The sequence below is a fragment of the Bacillus rossius genome, chromosome 17 (genome assembly GCF_032445375.1).
Source record: "Bacillus rossius redtenbacheri isolate Brsri chromosome 17, Brsri_v3, whole genome shotgun sequence".
Taxonomy (NCBI): domain Eukaryota; kingdom Metazoa; phylum Arthropoda; class Insecta; order Phasmatodea; family Bacillidae; genus Bacillus; species Bacillus rossius.
The window spans coordinates 19,100,065-19,120,841 of NC_086344.1; the positions used below are offsets into that span (position 1 = coordinate 19,100,065).

The following is a 20,777-nucleotide window of genomic DNA, read 5'->3' on the forward strand; positions in this document are numbered from 1 at the left end:
AAGAAAATTAAAAAGTTCGTAACTGTTATTATTACTTAAATTTACAGGATCTGTACAAAGCAACAACACAGGGGAATATTTATATATAAATTAAATGACAGATGAAAGTTTTCAGTACTCAGTCACAATAGTTCTCAGCTCAAGTCAAGCAAATAATGGCCGCTGCGGCAGTTGGCCACGCTGGTGCACATACTACCCCAAGTTTGTTTACACAATTCACAAAGGAAAAATGAGCTTTTGTAAATAGCATTTTATGTTCGAATTAATGAAGAGATAAACTCACATTCATTTTTTCTGATGCAGGAGTCGTCCAGGATTCATCTCGCACACGAATCGTAGTCGAAAGCTAACTATAATCACCAAAAACCCCGATTCACGCACGAGCTGATTCCACAGATGTTGATCTTTCGTAAAAGGCGAAAAAATTCTAAATTAACGAAGTTTAAAACAGTTATAGCCAGATCTCAAGAGTTCATTACATCTAACTTGTTTTAAAGCCCTTAAATTAAATATATTTATTCACAAACTTATCTGTGAAATTAAACACTGCTTCTTTTTTAAATCTTTGATTACATCCATACGCAACACAAAAAGCAACCATATTAATTTAATACATTTGAATTAGGCTAAACAACGCTTGTTTTTCGGTGTTAAATAATGTAATTTCCAAAAAAACATTCTTTAGGCACATTCATTAATAATGTATATACATTTTGGTTAATTAATACATTTAACTATAGAAACCAAACCTACAATCTCTTACGGACGCAGTTACAGATATAAGAAGAAACAGCAGCTAACACAAACAAAATATTACGCACGAAAGTCAGACACTACATTTATTGTTATGGGAGGTATACAGCGAGTTGCCTTTAATCAGCTGTTTAAATATAAACCTGGTTTCCCAAAGAAAAGACGAATAAGCTCTCTATGATGTATATGATATATGCTCGAAGCTTGACATAACAACATACGTATATGTTTTGATTGTAAGAATTGTCAAATTCGCCGTTGGGTCAAATGGAAAATTAATGCTAGTGCCTGAAATTGTGTGTCAAAAATGTGTTGAATTGAAAATATATACAATTATTGTTACGAATGAAATGTCGCACATCCAGTACATGGACGAGTTAATTCGTGAATACCTGCTGTTCAGAGGTTTCGGGGGAACTCTGAAAGCTTTCGACTCGGACCTAAAAACTGATAAAGACAAGGGGTTCAGGGTAAGAAAATTACCAGTAAGGGTTTCGTTAAGTTAAATGAGCTGAGTGGGTGGGTGATTTCCTGAGGAATAGAAGACAAAGAGTGAGAGTGGGTGAGGAAAGCTCCGAGGAGGGGGAAGTGACGTCGGGGGTGCCACAGGGGAGTGTGCTGGGGCCTCTGTTGTTCACAATTATGATAAACGATCTGGGGGAGGGCATGAAAGCCAGATGGAGGCTATTTGCAGATGACTGTGTAGTGTATGAGGTTGTGGGGGAAGGGGGATGTTTAGCAGAGGACTTGATAAGGTTGGAGCAATGGACGGAGAAAAATGGAATGTCCTTGAATGTTGGTAAGACAAAAGTTGTCAGATTTACAAAGAGGAGGAAAGTCACACGAAATGTATATTACTGGAAGGGGCAGGAGATAAGAGAGGCAGCAGGATATAAGTACCTGGGGGTGACACTGAAAAATGACCTAGGATGGGCGGAGCACATAGAGGGGGTGGTCAAGAGGGGAAGGCAGGCGCTGGGGTTGCTTGGTAGGACCCTGCAGGGAGCTGGGAGGAGGACAAAGGAGAAGGCATACTCCACATTGGTCAGGCCAATGTTGGAGTATGCGGCGGCGGTCTGGGACCCCTACCTGGTGACTGAGGTGAAGGAGCTGGAAGGGGTGCAGCGCAGAGCGGCTAGGTGGGTGATGGGAATGTGGAGAAGGAGGGAGGGGCAGGATGGGAAACTGCATAGCCCAACGGAAATGATTAAGGAGTTGGGGTGGGAAACGTTACAGAGGAGAAGAAGAGTGGAAAGGTTGGTCAGGATGTTCAAGGTGCTGAAGGGGGAAGGGGGATGGGGGCAATTGGGAAGCAAAGTACATAGAGGGGAGTACAGAGGACGAAGAGACCACAGATGTAAGCTCCAGAGGGTGTGGAGGCGGACAGAGAGAGGGCGGAACACCTTCCTGGTGAGGACGGGGAGGGAGTGGAATGGGCTGGGGGAGGAAATGGTGGAGGTCAGGGATGGGAGGGAGCTGAGGAGAAAGCTGATGGAGGGGGGGGGGGAGAGGGGTGTGAGTGGGAGTTCTTGCCACCGGGTGAAAGCCCAATTGCAGGTTAATAAGTAATAAAAAAAAAAAAATAAACCGTTAAGTGCAACGTGTCGAGATGTACGATTACTGTTATAAACGGAGTTACATTCTGTAGGTTATGTGTCCTTTCAATATAGTAAGATAAATGTAATTTGTTTGTCTGTGTTGTTTTTGTTTATTTACTTGTCGATTCGGGTTTGAAGTAACAAAGCTAAAATTTTGGGTGTTTCTGTTAAAAGCCAATTTTCAGAAGAAAAAAAAAATTCCTTGCCAGTAGTTTACCATGTTGTAACAAGGTGTTAGGTCTCATATTACAAATACTGTTCTATTGTGAGAACAGTCAGCAAGGTTAGGTGAGCTACATTAAAAACACTTTTATAATATGGTGGATGGTAGGTTGGATTAGTTTAAAAATTATTATTTTTTTAGTATAGCAGACAATAGTTAAGTAAAAATACTGTGGGACTTTTCTAGATTGCGATACCATAATACTGATAACGTCACCATGATGGCTTGCTTACAGCATTACCATCCCTACTTTATTATGGGACAAGCGCGGGAATATGGGGGTTTTGGGCTGGGAACTACAAACACATTAAATTTTTTAATATTATATTTTTCCTATATCATAAAATATAATCCCCCTTTCTCTATTCTATTTTACAGTTTTTAAATATCATTGAAATATGTCAGTAGACATTACAACTTAACAGCGGTATCTAGAAAATTAATAGGCCTACTCAAGTGTTAAACTATGAGGAATGAAATACTGTTATAGCAAAATAGAATTAACTAGATGAGACTGTGTTCTAGTTCACGATACAGAGAAAAATTACCTCAAAATGTTTCAACTTCAACCAATTAAGTACCAGTATTGCAAAATAGACCTGACAGGGTGGGACTGTAGTCTACTTCATGATACCATGAAAATTAGATCATGAAAATGCTCAATTTAAAAAAAATTAAATATAGGTATCAAAAACCAAACTAGACTGGGTAGAATTTTAGTCTTCATTATGATACCCAAAACCATTAATTTACATAAATTAAGTGAAAAATACTGCATCTTCAGTACTCTGGCTAAAACTCATGTTTCCCTTTGCTTATTCATTAAGCGATAACCAACCTCTATCTCACATTACTCTCTTCCATCCAGACTATAGTGAAGTATTTATAATGTAGCTTACCTAACGTAGAATTAACATGTAACGTTACCGAAACGAGTGCTAACCTTACGTTTTAAATTTCACATTTGACCTTATGCTTACATCTACACCTTCATTTAACCATCACGCTTAATTCTTCCATTCACACTATTATTGTACATATCAGACTTAACTCTTTTTGGAATTTAATTTCGCCTCTACGTTTTTCTCTTCAGTCAATCCCAACATAGTTTAGTAACAATTTGTGTACTTGATGCTGACATTTCTTGATCTTTGTAACTTTCTTTATTACGAACATGACACATCACACACGGACTGTAACTTCAATTACTGCCCTTAACTCACAAAGCAAAGAAGCAGTATAAATTCCCCCAATGATGGCGAACATGCAAAAAATTAATTTTTTTTAGCAATACTTTCAGTACTCACCAGTGATGTTTAATATCTAACTTTGGTAACGAGCAAATTAATGTGGCCTCATGTTCCAAATATACTTATAATATGAAGCTTACTACTTCCCAAACAATGAAACAACCATACGTCAACATTGTCAACTCCATTGTTACCAAGACTTGATTCCAACCTTATTCACCTACTCCTATGACATCATTATTTCCTATACTTTTTTTTTCAACATGTAAAAAGCTTTTGCATTTCCTGGTATCGCTATCTAGAAAAGACCCAATACATAGAATAATTTAAACGATTGGTTACGAATTACCAATATAAAATGTAGCTTACTTCACTTAAGTGGCCCGCCTCGTCAGGGGTGTATGTGCGTTATTGAGGCGGGATGATAAGCGCGACGCTGGCTGGTGCTTCTAGCGCGGTGTCTCCTCTGGACTGGCGCGCAGTCTTCTCGTCGTGCATTGAGCGGTGACCGTAACATTATATGGCCTGAGGAATGAAGATAAAGGTGTAATGCAAGTCCCTTAAGTACTTTCAAGAATCTGTACCGGTTGTTTTATGCCTAAAAATTACTCTGAAAACACGCGTTTTAGCTATTTTAACTCTTCTAAAAATACCGTTTAAAAACTTCATCAGAAATCAAAAGTACTTTTTGGCCCTCAGAGAACTCTTAAATTCTTTTCGTAAGCAGACCCCACTGGGATATCTTGAGTGGCTATCAAATTGCGTTGTTTTTCCTGAAGCTCTGCGGACCGTGTGTGTGCCGGCTAGGCGGGGGCCTTAACCAACCATTTATACTATTTGATAGTATTTTTTATAAAGATAACTCAACTATTCACATATTTTACCTAATGTGATTAACCTTGAACCTAATAAAAGTTCACAAATTTTAAATTATTTGAACTCCCACACAATTATAATTTACTTTTAATGTAAGCAATCTGACTCAACCAACCATTGTCATGATGTTACAATATTTTTAATGCAACTTACCTAACATTATCTCTTTTTAAAATGAATTAATCATGGTAAACTACTTGAAGTATCACAGTGCCCGCATAGATAATGATTGAGAAACATGCAAGTAAAAAAAAAATTTCAGAAATTTTATTATAATTTTTACATTTTATCGCAACATGAATATGACTACCAAGTGCAATGTGTCGACATGTACAATTACTGTTATAAAATGAGTTATTTTCTGTAGGTCACATGTCCTTTCGATAATGTGAGATAAAATGTTGGTAGTTGATCGTCTTGTGTTTAATTGTTTGTTTACTTGTGGAGTCGGGTTTGAAATAACAAAGCTACAATTTTCATTTTGCCCTCATCAGGTGGACAAGATAGTTGACCAGCTGATGCAGTATGTCGCAGTGTATGATCTGGTGTCGCTGCGAGAGCTGTGGAGTCACATGGACCAGAAAATGTTCAGCAGGTTGGAGCATCACTTCACAGCTGGTACGTGGTGCCTGGAATCTTCCATCGTTTCATCTGTTGTACGAGTCCAGGTTGGTTGGACAGCTCTTATAGTCTGTTTCATGCTTAGATTGCAGTACAGAGGAAATTGCCAACACTGTTGCCAGATTTATACCACCCAGATTGTTAGAATTAAAAATATTATTTTGTATAACATCATTAATCATAATGAGTTTAAATATAATTTTTAAATTAATAATTTCTTGATTTTTTTTAAGACCATAAAATAGTGTCTACTGACATTCTTATTGCAGTTGTAGTCATGCCAACAGAAGAATATAATAAAATGCCAAACATCAATTATTATTTCTATTTGTAACACTTAATTCACTATTAATAACAAGGCATTCCATGAATGTATGTGCAATGCTGAAAAGAGCCGAACTTCTTAAAATTTCAATTATATCACCTTAGAAATAAAAAATAAAAATATTGAAATTATCAGATGATACTCTTTATGAAACACACCAGGATAATGTATTTCCACAATTCTCATTCCAAATTTTACAGTAGAAAATAAAATTGCTCCAGTACATTGAACAGATTCTCATTACATTGCAAAGTGGTGTCTGGAACTTTTGCGCTCTGTGACTTACATCTGGCAACTGAGCACACAGAAACAAACACAGAGCTAATGGCAGAAATCGTGCACTGGAAAAAGAAAGTAAATGCCCATTTAAATTCACACTGCAATCTAAGGATGAGATGCACTATAGAGTGAATACATATTTTCCGTCCGACCTGGGTGATACATTCTTGGCTGGCCTAAAAAATTGAGCCATGTAATTTTTTAGAGTAGGTAGCAGCTTCTGAAAAATAAGGCGAATGATAATTGAAGTGAATGTTGTTAATGGAGAATAATTTTTTTTGTGAGAATAAAAATAGTTCAACAAAGATTTTAGTATTATTAATCTGATCCTACTAGCAAACTACCCACTTCCGTTATTATTAGCTTTATTTCCTTGAAGAAAACTGATTTGCTCCACATTGACCCTTAGTTCCTATGATGAAATAGCAGAAGGTGCCACATGTTTTTTTTTAGTTGGTCAATTCAGTCATTGAGGTAAGTCTTCAAATTTTATGTCAAAATTAGCACATAATTATTTCGAGTTTTAACTCATCACATTCTTTACTACATATTGTTTTGTCTACAATCCCTACATTCTTTAAGAAGTTTAATCTTTTATATGATCGCAGTATAAGAATTAAAAACTTTCTACATACACTTCTTGTCAACCTAGCCTTGGAACAGAATTGACCGAACCCAGGAAGCAAGCAATTCAACAAGCTGCCTCAACATTTACAAGAGTGTGCTTCCTTGAATGTATAGCTTTTAAAAGAACAAAAAAGGAAGGAAAAAAAAAAATCATAATTGGACACATTTTCAATTCTGTCTCTGAATATTTGAGTTATCTCTCCAAATGTTTAAAGCAAAGTCACTATCTGGGTCTGCCTGTCTGTTCGCTAACTGCTTTTAAACTACACCATGGATTTTGATGTGGTTTTCACCAGCATTTATAGAATTTCTTCCGATAGGTTTCTGTGTATAATACAGTCATGTGAAATTGAAAGATAGCAGAGAGATCTTAATTGTGACGTGTGCCGGCATTCAAATAGCGTTCTAACGGCCCGGAGAAGGGTGTGAGTGGTTACCACTAGGAGCAGTGTGATGTTCCCATAAATACATTTCAATACAATTTTGTAATTTGTTTTCTTCATTTCCCAAGGGCTCTGATTCTTTTCAGCTACAACGCACAACCTTTTATCAAATAACATTAATTCTGTTGTACTCAGGCGGACTCGGACACTCCGCAACTCACCCCTGAGCAGCAATATTATTTGAAAACTTTATATGTTAGAATAAAGTTATTGTAAAGGGTTTTTTAGCATAACAAAATTTGATTTAATTATGCGAAGTGATTTTATCTATAAGTTTTGTAACATAACCGGCACGCATCTGGTAAATAATAACTGTCATCGGCGAGGCGGGAAGAGACTTGGTCGTTGGCCATTTCCTGACATCCGGCCCCAGTCTCAGACCATCACCGCCCGAGGTAGGAAGAGTCTGCACCCCGGGGACTTTGTCGCTTGCTTTCACTGACCCATTACTTGTGTTTACACACTTAAATATTTTTAATCGTTTCAGTATTATCGTCGGGGCCTACGTCAGGAGACAGGCTGTTTAGTTAATTAATTTTAACTCTTTTTAGAATTTTTGAAATTACTGCGTGAAGAGCTTGTTGGCCACAAGGGTGACCGACCACAACTGTGCAGATTTGTGCTGCGAGGCGTTTTTACCGTTATAATGAGAGAAGTGTACGTAATCGTGCTAAGTAATAAAGTGTGCCAACATTGAGATGTGTTCTATTCTTTCTCTTGGATCGACTTCTGGTATCAGGTGCTGTTCGAGTAAGCGTGTCCGACGCCCAGATCAATCAGGTCCGGAAGGGTTGAGGAGGTTTAAGTGGGGCAGTTCGAGTCTCATCCACACATGGGCGGCGTCAGGACACTGCTAAGGAGTCTCCGCTGGATCCGTGTGCCCAATAATCATACGGTGGCAACTATCTACGTTCAAGGCCCTGTGACATCTAATCTGACTTGTACATGACTGAGACATTAAATTAATGTACTACAGAACTATAGGTATTAAAAAATTTTACAGGAAAGTCCACAATAGCGTATGTTTATATTCTAAGGATGACCCACAGTTGCAGGAATAGATTTGAGCATTGAGTGCTTTTCACATGAACAGCTATATGTAGCCCTCTCATGTGTGACTTCTTAACAGTATATGTGGTGTCTCATGGGGAAAGAAAAGCTGTCAACGTTGTTTACGAAGAAATTCTTTAGTTATAGCGTAAAGGTAGTACGTGCTGGTATGGTTACAAATTTTTGTTAACATCGGCCTCTTACGAGAAATTGTTACTAATAAGTACTTACTTAATAAATCTAAATGACACTGCATTATTAGATTACATTCTTGCATTAGCTGGGTGGGGTCGCTAGTAATCAATATGTAATACAAACTTGCAACTTGTGCTTACTATTTTTGTATCATCTTTTTTTTACATGCAGATCTACAACAACATCAGTTATGGTTTTATATGAAACCATTACTATTAGGAAAAAATATTTTTTATGCATATATATAACTTTTTAAATTGATTTTTTAAAATTATTAATGTGACCTGTCCAGAGATGGCATTTTTAAATATTTTCTTTTTTCTTATATTTTTCTCATGCCCGCTGCTTGGTAATTAACCTCGGTATCTTTGTGCAGACATGTACACACATAAAATATGTAATGAATGCAATAAACTTGACATCAGCCAGGGGCCTGTCAGCTTCCACATTTCATCGCTCATTGTTTGAACTCCCTGCCAGCGACGGGCATGTGCACTTGTGACATCACAATCCTGCCCCGGAAGAGGCAAGAGTGGCTTCAGTGCCCAAACCGTGTCCATTTTTTCAGGTGTGGTATAATAAGGATAGAGCAGCGCTTTGCGCAAACATTTTGGAATGCATCCTCACTTGAGAGGTTTAGTTTTTAAATTTAATATGTATGTATTATTTATTATTAGCTCCAGATAATTGTAAATTAGTAAGCAATGTTTTTAAAGAGTTAACATTGTTTTACCAACAACACAACATCAAACAAGACCTGCAAACGATCGTTGGAAGACGATCCATGCCGCCATGACACCCTGACCACTGCCGCGATCGCGCCCTCTTGACTCCATTTCGTGAGAATCAGATTTGTTGGTGTCCACCATTTTTTAACTAATCTGAAACTTTATTTTTGAGGCCTATTATGTTTAGCCTAAATAATTTCATCTCAGTGATGGACATTTAAAATGTAACGCCGACTTAACTTTCTAGACCAGGTCACATAGTGTTCTGGTCCACATCTAAATTGATCACAGGCCTTTGGTTTTACAACTATTTTAATTAGTTTAGTATGTGGAGTAATGAATTTACAGTATGTGTCAATAAAATCCTGACCACCAGACAGTCTTGAGTATTCATGCGAAGGAACAGTGGCGTATGGGACGCCGTAAGAGCCTCACTAGCGACCATCTACCAGTGAAGTCATAGTGTGGTGCCCGACACACAGAGCAAGCCAGCTTCTGTGGTTGAACGAAGAGGCGTAACTTCGAGTCTTGCCCACGCACGGGTTACATCATGGTCCTTAAACGCGGGTCTGTGTGCCCATCCACACTGCGGCACCCATGCCAAAAAACCGACTCCTGCCGTAAGAAAACCGCTCGAACCCCTGGGATGTCATACTTGACCAAACTTAACCACCGAGTTATCTGGAACAGTATTAACACCACCGACAGTGACAAAATTGAATCCATACAAAATAAATTTTTCAAAATAATTAGTTCTAGACACCATCAATTACCCAAATTAGAATCTCTTTCAAATCGTCGCATCCATCTGGATGCCCTGTTTGTGTTTAAGTGCTATAGTTCAAAAATTAATTGCTTATACTTACTTGATAACTCTGGTATTCGAGTCCCGCAGTTCAAAAGCCGCCTTCGATCCCTATTATGTTCCTTACACAATAATAATGATTTAATTTACAGACTTATCTCAAATTTCAATAAATATGAAAATTTTATTAAAAACTTCAAATTTTAATTTTTATGATTACCCTAATATTCTGAGTAATTTTATAATCCTGTTTATTCTTCCAATTTTAGATCAATTAGTTAAAATTATCTCAGTTGCTGTTTTGTTTTGTTTTGTTTGTTATTGTGTCGTCCTTTATTTTCCTGTGTAGGTTGTATTTATTCGCTTGTATGTGTCGTCTATTATTATCCTGTTTATGTTGTATTTATTCGCTTGTATGTGTCGTGTTTGTATTACTTGTTCTGTGCACACCTCTAAAGCTTCGGCTGTTGGTGTGCATGTCACAAATTTTAATAAATAAATAAATAATAAATAATAAATAAATAATAGCAAAGAGTGGATTTTATTTTTAATATGTGTTACTGTTCCTTTTTTCCAGCGGTTCGCAAACTGGAGAGTGCGGTGCTGAAGCTGTACCTGGTGAATGCAGTGGTGAACAACAAGCCAGACAAAGTGACGGAGTTTTTCAACAAGTACAGCGTTGAACTGCAAGGACAAGCAGAGTGGAAAGACTGGTTCAGTAAGTCAACGCAACAGAACTACATTTATTGGAATCAATTATTTTTGATGTGTAACATCTTAGCTCTCGCTCAACGGCATTTGGTAGTAGTAGTTTCGTGAATGGAATGGAAATGTGTAGCCTTGGTGCTGCCATCTGCGGAGGACGGCACGAACCAAAGTTCACATAGCCAAAGGGAAACTTTTAGTTTTAACTGATAAATGAATTTTAACAATATGGGCAGTATTTTAATAAAATTCCTTGTTGAAAGTCAGGTCCAAAGCTGGGGTTTAGTATTTTTCAAAGCCTTTTTCGCTTTTGTCGTAGCAGTTTCATTACATAGTTTAAAAATTTGGTCTGCTAATCAAATGATTCAGTAGTAGTTGATGTAGCTTCTAGCGGCCAGTGATGAAACTACTTGTGATTCGTGTCAAGAAATTGTCGGAAACATTGTTTGCATGTATATTTAACATGTTTGACACTATTTTAAATAATTCCGCATTTAATTTTGTGTTCGAGTTTCGTATTATAAGTGTATTCGCAACATAACACATGAGTTTGCTCGTTAACGAGTTTAGATGTTAACACATCTCTGGGGAGTACTGAAAGACGCGTTCACATGTTTTTGTTTTGAAATGTCGTAACACAGGGCTATACAATTCCTAAGTGCCAGGTTACCACAACACCTAACTTTTCCTTGCTAGCAACTAACTTCTGCCAAGATACCTAAATATACAATATAAACTATACTGTGATTTTGAAAACATGAGTCAATTTTTTTGGTACAAAATCTTGTACAAAATTGACAGGGTCCAAGAAACCAGGATTGTATTTTGATTATAATAAGTTTACTCTAATTACTGATGTTATATACCATTTAATATTTTAATGTTAAAATAAATTAATAAATTCTAAGAGTTAACTACTCACAAAAGCATACATACATATTTTTTATTGGTGGTTCCTAGATTTTTGCGTAGCTCCTAAATGTTCAGAGATTTTGTAGAGGCGTGTCGTAACATGAGGTCAACACATATTTAATTCTCGTTACTATATTTTCTTGCTGTCATTTACTTTGAGAAAGCCGGTGGGAAGGTGGTAGGTTTGAGAAATTATTGCATTCTTGATATTAGCTTCAAAACATAAAGTAACAATTTACCAATGAAATGTTTTAGTATTGGTATCAGCTGCACCCGCCGCTAGAATTTGCTGCCAAAGCAGTTATATCAACTATTGAATCATTATTTGTAGAAATTTTAAACCATATAATGAAACTGCTCCAATAAAAAAAAAATGAAAAAATACTAAACACTGGCTTTGCACCAGATTTTCAAAGAATTTTTTTATAAAAAATACTGCCCATCTTGTTAAAATTCACTGAACAGTTATTGCTATAAAGTTTCCCTTTGTTTGTGTGAACTTTGGTTCGTATCATCCGCCACAGATGGCAGCACCGTTGTTACACATTTCTGGTTTGAGCGACTTCCTTTACATTCGTGGAATGACTACTAGAAAATGCTGTACACTGAGAACAAAGATTTTACACATCAATAATATTACTGGCTCAGAAAATTATAGCCAAATTTTTACAGTGGTGAGTGTGTTGGCCACCCCCAATTTTTGGACTTGCAGCAATTTGTATGCTCTGTTTAAAGTACGGTACGAAACTCGTTTCAGTGCTGCCGTTCGTGAAGAACCCGGAAGAGGTGCCTTGCTTTGCCGCTCACTTCACCCGCCAGTGGCAGGACACAGTGTTGGTATCATTGCACAACTTCCTCTCCACTATTTTCCAGGTGAGTCATGTGACCATTAAGCTACCACCATTTTTTTTTTTTTTTGGAAGGGACGTATGTGGATATAACAAATGTAGGTTGTTGGTCCTACTCTTGATAACTGTAAAAATTCATAGAACTTTCATGATATTCATTGTATCACACACTAATGTCTTAGTGATGAAGTTTATACCAGAAAAAAATTGAACATACAGTAACAACAATATGAAATTTGGTTGGTTTTGTGACAAATTGAGGTTAAATATATTAATCAAACATAAAATTTTTCCTTAAATGTCATTACGTTTCCGTTTTCAACGAAAAAATATTTACCATCTATCATGTTTCATTATCATTGTAAACAAAATACATAAAAACCATCTTCCCTTAACATGTAAACAAGTCTTTTCTCCAACATATTGACATCAACCAGGCCTGCTCCCCAGAAGCCTGGTCAGCCTCGCCCACTTCCCGTAGCTGTAGCAGCAGTGCACCACACCCCTTTAACTAGAGATAAACATTGTAATTCTTTTTTGCTTATTTTCCCCCAAGTGGCATGTGACGGCAGATCGGCCGGGAGTGTTTTATGTACTTTAAGTAATTAATATTTAGTTAAGGCATAAACAACGAAAATACGTACCGAACATGCACGAGGCGAACCGAAGTCCACCGAAGCCGGACTAGGGTTATCATGAATAATAAGTTGTAATTTTAGTTAATAGTTTTTATCGTGCATTAGGTGTAATCTAATTATTAAGAGTGTTTCATGTTTTACCTGTAGCTTCCTGTGGCACGTAATCGTAAATAGGTATAACAGTAATTGGTTCGGCGTGGAGACGCCATGTTAAGCTAGGAGAGCCCTGAGCTCAGCCTAGTCCTTAGCAGACGCATCAGCACCCCGGGGACCTCACCACTTGCCTGCACTGCTAAGTAGTTCTGTTAAATCTTAATCATCTTAAATTTTTCGTTCGTAATTCCTCGGGGCTTCTCTCGGTCGGGGGGACTGTTTAAATGATTGTGTGAGTGACCATAATTTTTATGCTAATTACCTAATTGTAGAGTGTGACCATGTGGTCAGGTCGCACCACGTGAACCGATTCGTGCCGCAGGCGTGGTGTGACATAATCAAAGGTGTAGGCGAAGTAGCAACTAATAAACCAGGGCATACGATTTTATTTGTATTTATTTCAACATCCTGAGTGTGACAGCGTGTGGGACGGCGTGTGGGACGCCGTAAGAGCCCACTGTGTAGGTGAAGAGCGTACCCGACGCTGAGAGCGGACCAGTGGCGAGTACTAGGATTGGCTTTAGGGGGGTTAAAATCACGCCTCACATGGGCGACGTCGCGACCCTGAAAAAGAGTCTCTCCCGGGTCCGTGCCCCTTGCACGGTGGCGCCCACAAACTAATCTCAGTACATGTATTGACGCGAACCCCCGCTTAGCATAAGGACGGTTAGGCCGCGGCCATGTCAATATGCTAAAAAATTATTATGTTCATCAAAAAAAAATTCTGTTACATAATTATACACATGTACATTCATACTATATCTGCTTCAAAAATTAAAGTGTCTTCAAAACAAACCATTTACAATATGTAATTAATTCAGAGTAATAAAAATTTATCAAAGTTAAAAATATTAATGGCAGTATGAAAAAAATTAATATAACTAGTATTTCACATTATAATTCAATTGGATTGCAGATATGTAGGGTCAAGATTATGTGGTCAATTGCGATAAAACCGAAATAACACCGAAAAGCATGTCAAATCATCGCATGAAACCAAAATGAAAGTTAATACCTACAGCATAAAGCACCAAAATTAAAATTATACCATGATATAACATGGTAGCATTTAACCAAAACTTAATTCAAAACATATAAAAAGGAATATTTTATTGTTTGAAATTCAAGGAATGGCTGAACAAAAAATTGTACCAAAGTGCATGGATCAGAAATATTAATTTAATTTGTTATATTGTGCATCTCTTATAAGATAAATTTTATACAATAAATGCTTGCTAATTAATTTTTATTATTCTGAATGTATGTGTTGTAAACTAATTTATTAAAAACTATTTTACCATAAAAATGCAGCATATAAATTTTACCCTTGTTTTGGTGGAGAAAGTATTACAAAACAACTTTTATAAATATAAAAACAATAAAACTGAAATCATCTGTTTTAAAAATGAAATTGGACTATAAAATAAAACCATAAAATCTTGTCTTTACAGATAAGGCATTGGTGCGCACTTCCAATAACATATCCGACCTTCCCAACCAATCAAAATGTGAACTACTTTCCCAACAAAATGTAAAAAAACCTCAATCTTAAAATTCTCTGTGAATATTTACTTTAAAAATGTTATGAATATTATATATTTCCATACTTATGCAATAACTCAGTTTCAAAACAACACCAATAATATAAAAATACAAAACACTAAAAAAAACCATAGATACAGTACTTCAGAGCAAACAAGGACATAATTCAAACTTGAAAAAATGGCAGGCTGAAAAATTAACTAGTAAGTATTCCATTGTATGAGTTGACTATGTGGTAAAGAAAAAGCATGGGGGTGATCACTTCCAACCACTTCTCCCAACCTTCCCACCAATAAACATATGAAATACCTCCCCGTAACAGGTGTCAACAAACTATTTGAATCTCAAATATCATTAAATTCAAAAAAATTACTGTATTGCCTTGTGGGTTGAAAACACATTAAAGCAAAATCTTACTTTAAAAGCTAAAAACAAATAGAGAGCCAAGTAAAAATCTGAAAACATTAATTGTCTTTTTTAATGAAAAAATATTTCTATTTTACCAGCCCAACTCCTGAACTGGTTGAAAGTAGGGACGTTCAATGCTTTTGGTCACTAGTCGACCTCGGCTAGCACATTAAAAAATGAAACAAATCCAGCACTAACACTTGCACAGCAAAATAACTCAAGACGAGCACGGTGGTTGCGTCTGACGCAAAGGACTCACTCGTGGCACTGCTGCGAGAGCAGAGGGACGCAGGCTACACAGTGTATCAGTGTGCAGGGTGGCAAAAGTTGGACCTAAAGGTTGGGCAGTTCAAACATGGGAGTTAGGGCCAGAGGGGTTAGAAAAACAACTTCACAAGAAGTAGTTCATGGAAGGCTAAAAGTGGGCAGGCCAGGATGCTGCCGAGTTGCGAACAGGATTCAGGCGTGGGGCATGGGGAAAGACTTTTGCGTGATTCTGGCACTGTTGGAAAGAAGGTTGGGCGGGGGTAGAGGGAGGTAGAGTGGCGTGATGTGCTTGCGCACGGGAAACAGGAAATGCTGTGAACAACACTAAATAAAACAAGAACACTGCCGCTTGGCGACAGAATGCTGTAGATGCCGAGCTGAAAGGGTAAGGAAAACTATATAAATATCTTAAAATAAAAATTTCCTTTAATAATTCTAAAGTAATAACTCAAATTAACAAAAAAACAACTAAAAATTTTTACGTGCCATAAATTACCTAAAAGTGGCACAGTACAACTAAGAGATATTAATTACTGAATAACCGTAGTACTTAGTAGCACTGGTAGTGGGAAAAAGGAAAACTTTCCTGGAAAAAAAAATATATATAAAATAAATAAATATAATGGATGTTGGTATATATGATGTTGATTAACTCCAACACCGTTTGACTGATCACCATGAAAGTTGGCACCAAGAGTGTATTTTCTTGGAGAAGGTTTTTTTTTATTCTGTCAATTTTGATGTAACTGCCATTAGATGGCACTGCTGCACATCAACTTCTATTCCATGAACTATTGTGATATTGTGATTTTTACTGTCCTTAATCCTCAATAACAACAAAAAGTGATTGAATACGTGTCGAGTGTGTTCAAGATGGAATACCATTTCGAACGCTTGATAGATGCTAGATTTCGTAGCAACCATCCCTGGAGGTGAATAAGTAAACGCTGAGGGTGGACCCCGGCTGTGGACAGTGCATGCCCCTGCCGACGCTGGCGAGCTACGAGGAGGACGCGGCGCGCATGAAGAAGCTGCAGGAGGAGAACGACGCCCTGCGGCAGCGCTTCGCCGCGCTGGCCGAGAGCGCGCGCGCCGGGCCCTTGCCCGAGGGGCCCGGCCTGGACGTCCCCCCCGCCACGGAGCTCATGGACGACTTCTACGTCATCGCCCTGTGAGTCACAACCTTCCTCATGCAGTCCAGTAACAACGATTTGTCAAACTTCAGGTTAGATGATTTTGCCCAATTTTTGTTCAATTTTTTTTTAGTTCAATTATTATTATTATTATTATTATTATTATTATTATTATTATTATTATTATTTGTAAGATTTAATTTTGAGTAGCTACATTTTCTATTTCACGTCATACAAAACAACACAACTTGCAACACACTCTTACAAGACTGTCATTAATTACTTCTCTCAGAACGGACTGCTACAGACAAATTAGGCCCGCACAGTATAAACTAAAATTTAAAAAAAAAAACAGAATCAGCCTCTGTATTTCCAGTCGCGACACAATCCTCAACGATGATGTTGTTTCCTTTCGAAGTTATTGTGAACGTAATTCTCCAGGTTTATTGTTTTTATTTTTAAAATATAAGTTAAGTTTTTTGAAGTATTTATTTTTTTTGCAGTCTTCGTTGTGTGGGAAGGTGTGCTGGCGTAATTCTCCTTCGTTATTCCACGACCGAGGCTTTGTTTCACACGCTAGGCGCGTGAGTCACGGTCACGGGAGTGTGAGAAAGAGACAAAATCGCTGCGTCATGGGAACAGAAGTAAGCATTCAAGGAAGCCTCTGTTGCCATGCGCCGTGATTGGCTGAGAATTACGTCAGCGAGCCCAGGACACTGCCTGCACAAAGGGAAGGAAGGCTGTATAATTCAGTCATTGTCCGAGCACCGGACCGGACGGTCGTTGTTCGGACACCGGGCCGAGCAGGCCGTGGTCGGGCGATGGCTCAGTGTTTTATGTATTTTTTTTGGTATATTATATTTTTATTTATTCTGTTCGGAATGTAGTGTGATTTTTATATGATAAAAAAACCAGATAATACATCGAACATTGAGTATAATAATTTCTTCGTGACCTGCTACATAACCTGTATGTTCCACTCATCACCTGATTTTGAGCTAGCCGTAGGTGGTGAGTGGAGACAACCCTTTGCAACTGGTAGCAATGAAGAGTGGGGCGCTCTGTGATTGAGAGAGGGGAGGGGTATGTTTATATATAAAAAGAGGAGTGTCTGTGGGTTTTTATGTTATTTGTTTTTTTTAAAAATTTGTAATATTTACCAACAGTTTAGAAACATTTTGTAGGTGGGCACGACATGAAAACAGTTCACAGGACAGTGAAGTCTCTACAGGCAAACAAGTGCCCGTCCCAGGTAGGTACTAAGTTCAAGGAGACCCCACCACTCCGACTTGATGAAATTTTGTCACTTGACGTTCAAAATAAGTGGGAATAATTCAATGCTTACCTCTGTCATTGAAAAAAAAAAAATGTGCGTGTGGAGTCAAACATGTGACAAGTGAAACTTCTTGCTTTTTATGAATAGATATAGATAAATTAATTTCATTTTCGATCCAACTATCCACGTTAAGACAAATAATAATTATAAACTCAATTGCACAATACAATAACTCTTTTTCACAGGAATAAATAAAATAAAATAAATATGGCAGCGTCAATCATCAGCCATTACGAAAACTGAAGAGTAGACAAACACAACCAGTGTTACGAGAATTCCGTCATTTCTACCTCTCCCCTGCTAGTTGTTACAACTAGCATATAGCATGCTCTGCTACGTATGTATTCCCCCCCTTCTTTTTTTTGCCATTTCCCATTCGACTGCAAGCTCCTGCGTTGGAGTGGCGTCGCCGCTGATGCACTCTCCTGCTCTACCGGTTCCCCCACCACGTGCCTAACAATTCCCCTCTTGTGTTCGGAAATTTCGTAACGCTCGGAAATTGTTGCTCCCTCATTAAAGAAGTTTCACTTCAAAAATAAAAACTACTCCCCCTCCTCCTCCTCTTTGCATTTCCTAACATTGATCCTTTAAGCGCCAGGGCCCATTACATGTTTCTGCCCTGTGGCCACTGGTAGTTTAATTTATTCACTCAATGTAAAGCCCGGGCAATGCTGGGCAATTCAGCTAGTTACAAATAAAGTAGAGGGTCAGACAACTGTAAGATTCTCAGCAGGTTATTTTTTGCAGTGTTTGATACAAGAATTGCGAACCTCCATTGTGTCCTTTTTAGGCACATACTGTGATACTGTCTCTCCTTCGCTCTGATCTCTTTTATGAAATTTAAAAGTTTCTAGTTTCTACCATTTTGCTCGGTTTTGGCTCAAAGTGATTATTTAGCAATGTTAGGACGTCAGCTAACACCACTTCTGATGTATATTTGGGCGCGATCAAAGTTACCAATCCACAAAAAGTTGGATCCTGGCAGAGTATAAAATATCGCCCTTTGTTCATCCTCCATGGTGATTCTGTTTGCTAGAAAGTATAATTGCAAATGCTCGGAGTATGTCTTCCAGTTGTCTGTACCCTCTACAAACTAACAGAATGCTGCCATCAATGTCATTACTCCTGCAACACTGGACAGTCCCGTCTCCGTTATTTACTGAATTACATTTACACTTTCCTCCTCGCCGCCAATGTTGTGTTCCTTGTACACCTGTTTGTTACTTTTCACAGTACTTGCAGATCGGCGCCTTGGCAACGCTTGCACAACACAACTGTCTCTCAGCCAGTCATGCCACACTGATAATCCTAATATTTTCTCACTTCTCCACCTATATTCCATGACATATCTCACACTCATAATCAAATTTCAATGTCATATTTTTATTTAGACGGAAACACAAAAGCGCTATAATAGACACCAGCTCGCCCTTCTAACACCCAGCCGCCTCTGACTGCTGGTGCTAATGTTGCTGGAGCCTGAAAGCCTTGTAGAATTCCGAGTTGATTATTATTTCGGTGTGCAGACATCTGATCGTAATGCCGCCTGGGAAGGGGCAAGGAAGCAGCGCAGAAGGTTTTTTTTTAAAAAAAAAACCTTTTCCACCACCATTCCTCATTACATACACATAGTGGCCATCCTCAGCTTAAAATTTACATCATTTAAACTTTACGGTAATTGTTCTTCATTGCACATCAAAGATTTAACATTCATATTTTCAAAATCACATTATATTACTTACTCTATTTTAATATTTTACATTAAAATACTATTGTATACGGTATACAGAACAATTTCTCTCCAGGGATAAGGTTCCTTATTGTGTGTAGAGTTTATATCAAAGCTTTGTAATGGGTATCATAAAAATCAAAAGTATTTTGGTAATTTCTACAGTTTCAAATCACATACAACTGCTTACTTTATTAAAAAATTTTATGTTAAAATACAAATGGATATGTTGCACAAAAATTTTTTTCTTGAGGGTGTATCAATAAGTAATGTACATGTCAATTTTTAAGTAGGAAAATAATTAGTACAAATTAAATTATTTACTAAAAAGCAAATTAGAGGGCATAATGCAAGATCTTGTGATTCCACTTAATCATAGCGCTCGTCAGACACCGGTAAAATGGAGTTATTGTTTACATAGTCAACTGTGAAAGAGTAACAAGCTGTGATAAGATTTCTTTTTGCAAAAGGAAAGAAAGTTGGCGAGGTCCTTGAGACTGGGCTTTTCAAACTGATCCATCGTTTTTGGGACAAATATCGCGGTGTACATGGAAGTTTTGTGGAAAAGTAATAAATGGATAATACTTTCATTTCTGTTTCATATTGTCATTAATTGCTTCATTCTTTTTTTTTTTACATTACGTGCATTGCTTATTGATATGCCCTCAAATGTTTTTTTTGTAATTATACAGCTTTTAATGACAAACGCATCCAATTAGTTTCTTTATTCTAGTGTTTAATTTAAGAATACAACTTGGTATGCAACGAGGAACAATCACCCACTTCACCTCCTACAATCCCCGGGCGGGATGACCCTGCCTTGACCTGACGGCGCGCAGTGCAGTGGGTGAGGGGTGTGGCTCGCCGGCAGGGAGAAGGGCAGCTCCGGGGCGGAGAGCCAGCCCAGGACCCTGAAGAAGCTGATCCGCAACATCGGCAGTGGTCTGCCCGGCAGCCCCATCCTGGCCCGCAAGGCGTCGCAGCCGCCCGCCGCCCAGGACGCACGTACGTCTGCGCGCTCGGAGTGTAGCTTCTTGCTTATTACATTATTGGGTCTAGAAAATTAAAATCCTCTTTGGCTGAGGTCGCATATAAAAAAAAAAAGACATGCAAGTATGTGACAGATAAATTATGGTTTTGCACAAGTATGGGAGAGTGCAAGCATGGTGCGTCTTTTATACTATTCCCTGCCGTCTCCTCTACCGGTTCCCCCGCCACTTACCTAACTATTCCCCTCATGCGATCTGGATTTTAGTAACGATCGAAAATTGTAGCCCCCTCGGCAAAGAAGTTTCACTTCAGAATTGTGAGTTAGATTCTAATATTTTCATAT

At 38.0% G+C, this 20,777-nt stretch overlaps 1 protein-coding gene across 1 annotated transcript in view; it reads left to right on the forward strand.

Annotated features, from left to right (window-relative positions):
• The first annotated feature begins 969 nt into the window (after positions 1 to 969).
• The window catches only part of LOC134540584 (WD repeat-containing protein 91), a 47,677-nt gene continuing 27,869 nt past the window's right edge, over positions 970 to 20,777 (forward strand). The window contains exons 1-6 of the mRNA XM_063383411.1: positions 970 to 1,223; positions 5,195 to 5,318; positions 10,351 to 10,491; positions 12,148 to 12,263; positions 16,221 to 16,417; positions 20,316 to 20,449. Coding sequence (XP_063239481.1) covers positions 1,032 to 1,223; positions 5,195 to 5,318; positions 10,351 to 10,491; positions 12,148 to 12,263; positions 16,221 to 16,417; positions 20,316 to 20,449 — 904 coding nt within the window. The 5' untranslated portion in view covers positions 970 to 1,031. The remainder of the gene's footprint in view (positions 1,224 to 5,194; positions 5,319 to 10,350; positions 10,492 to 12,147; positions 12,264 to 16,220; positions 16,418 to 20,315; positions 20,450 to 20,777) is intronic.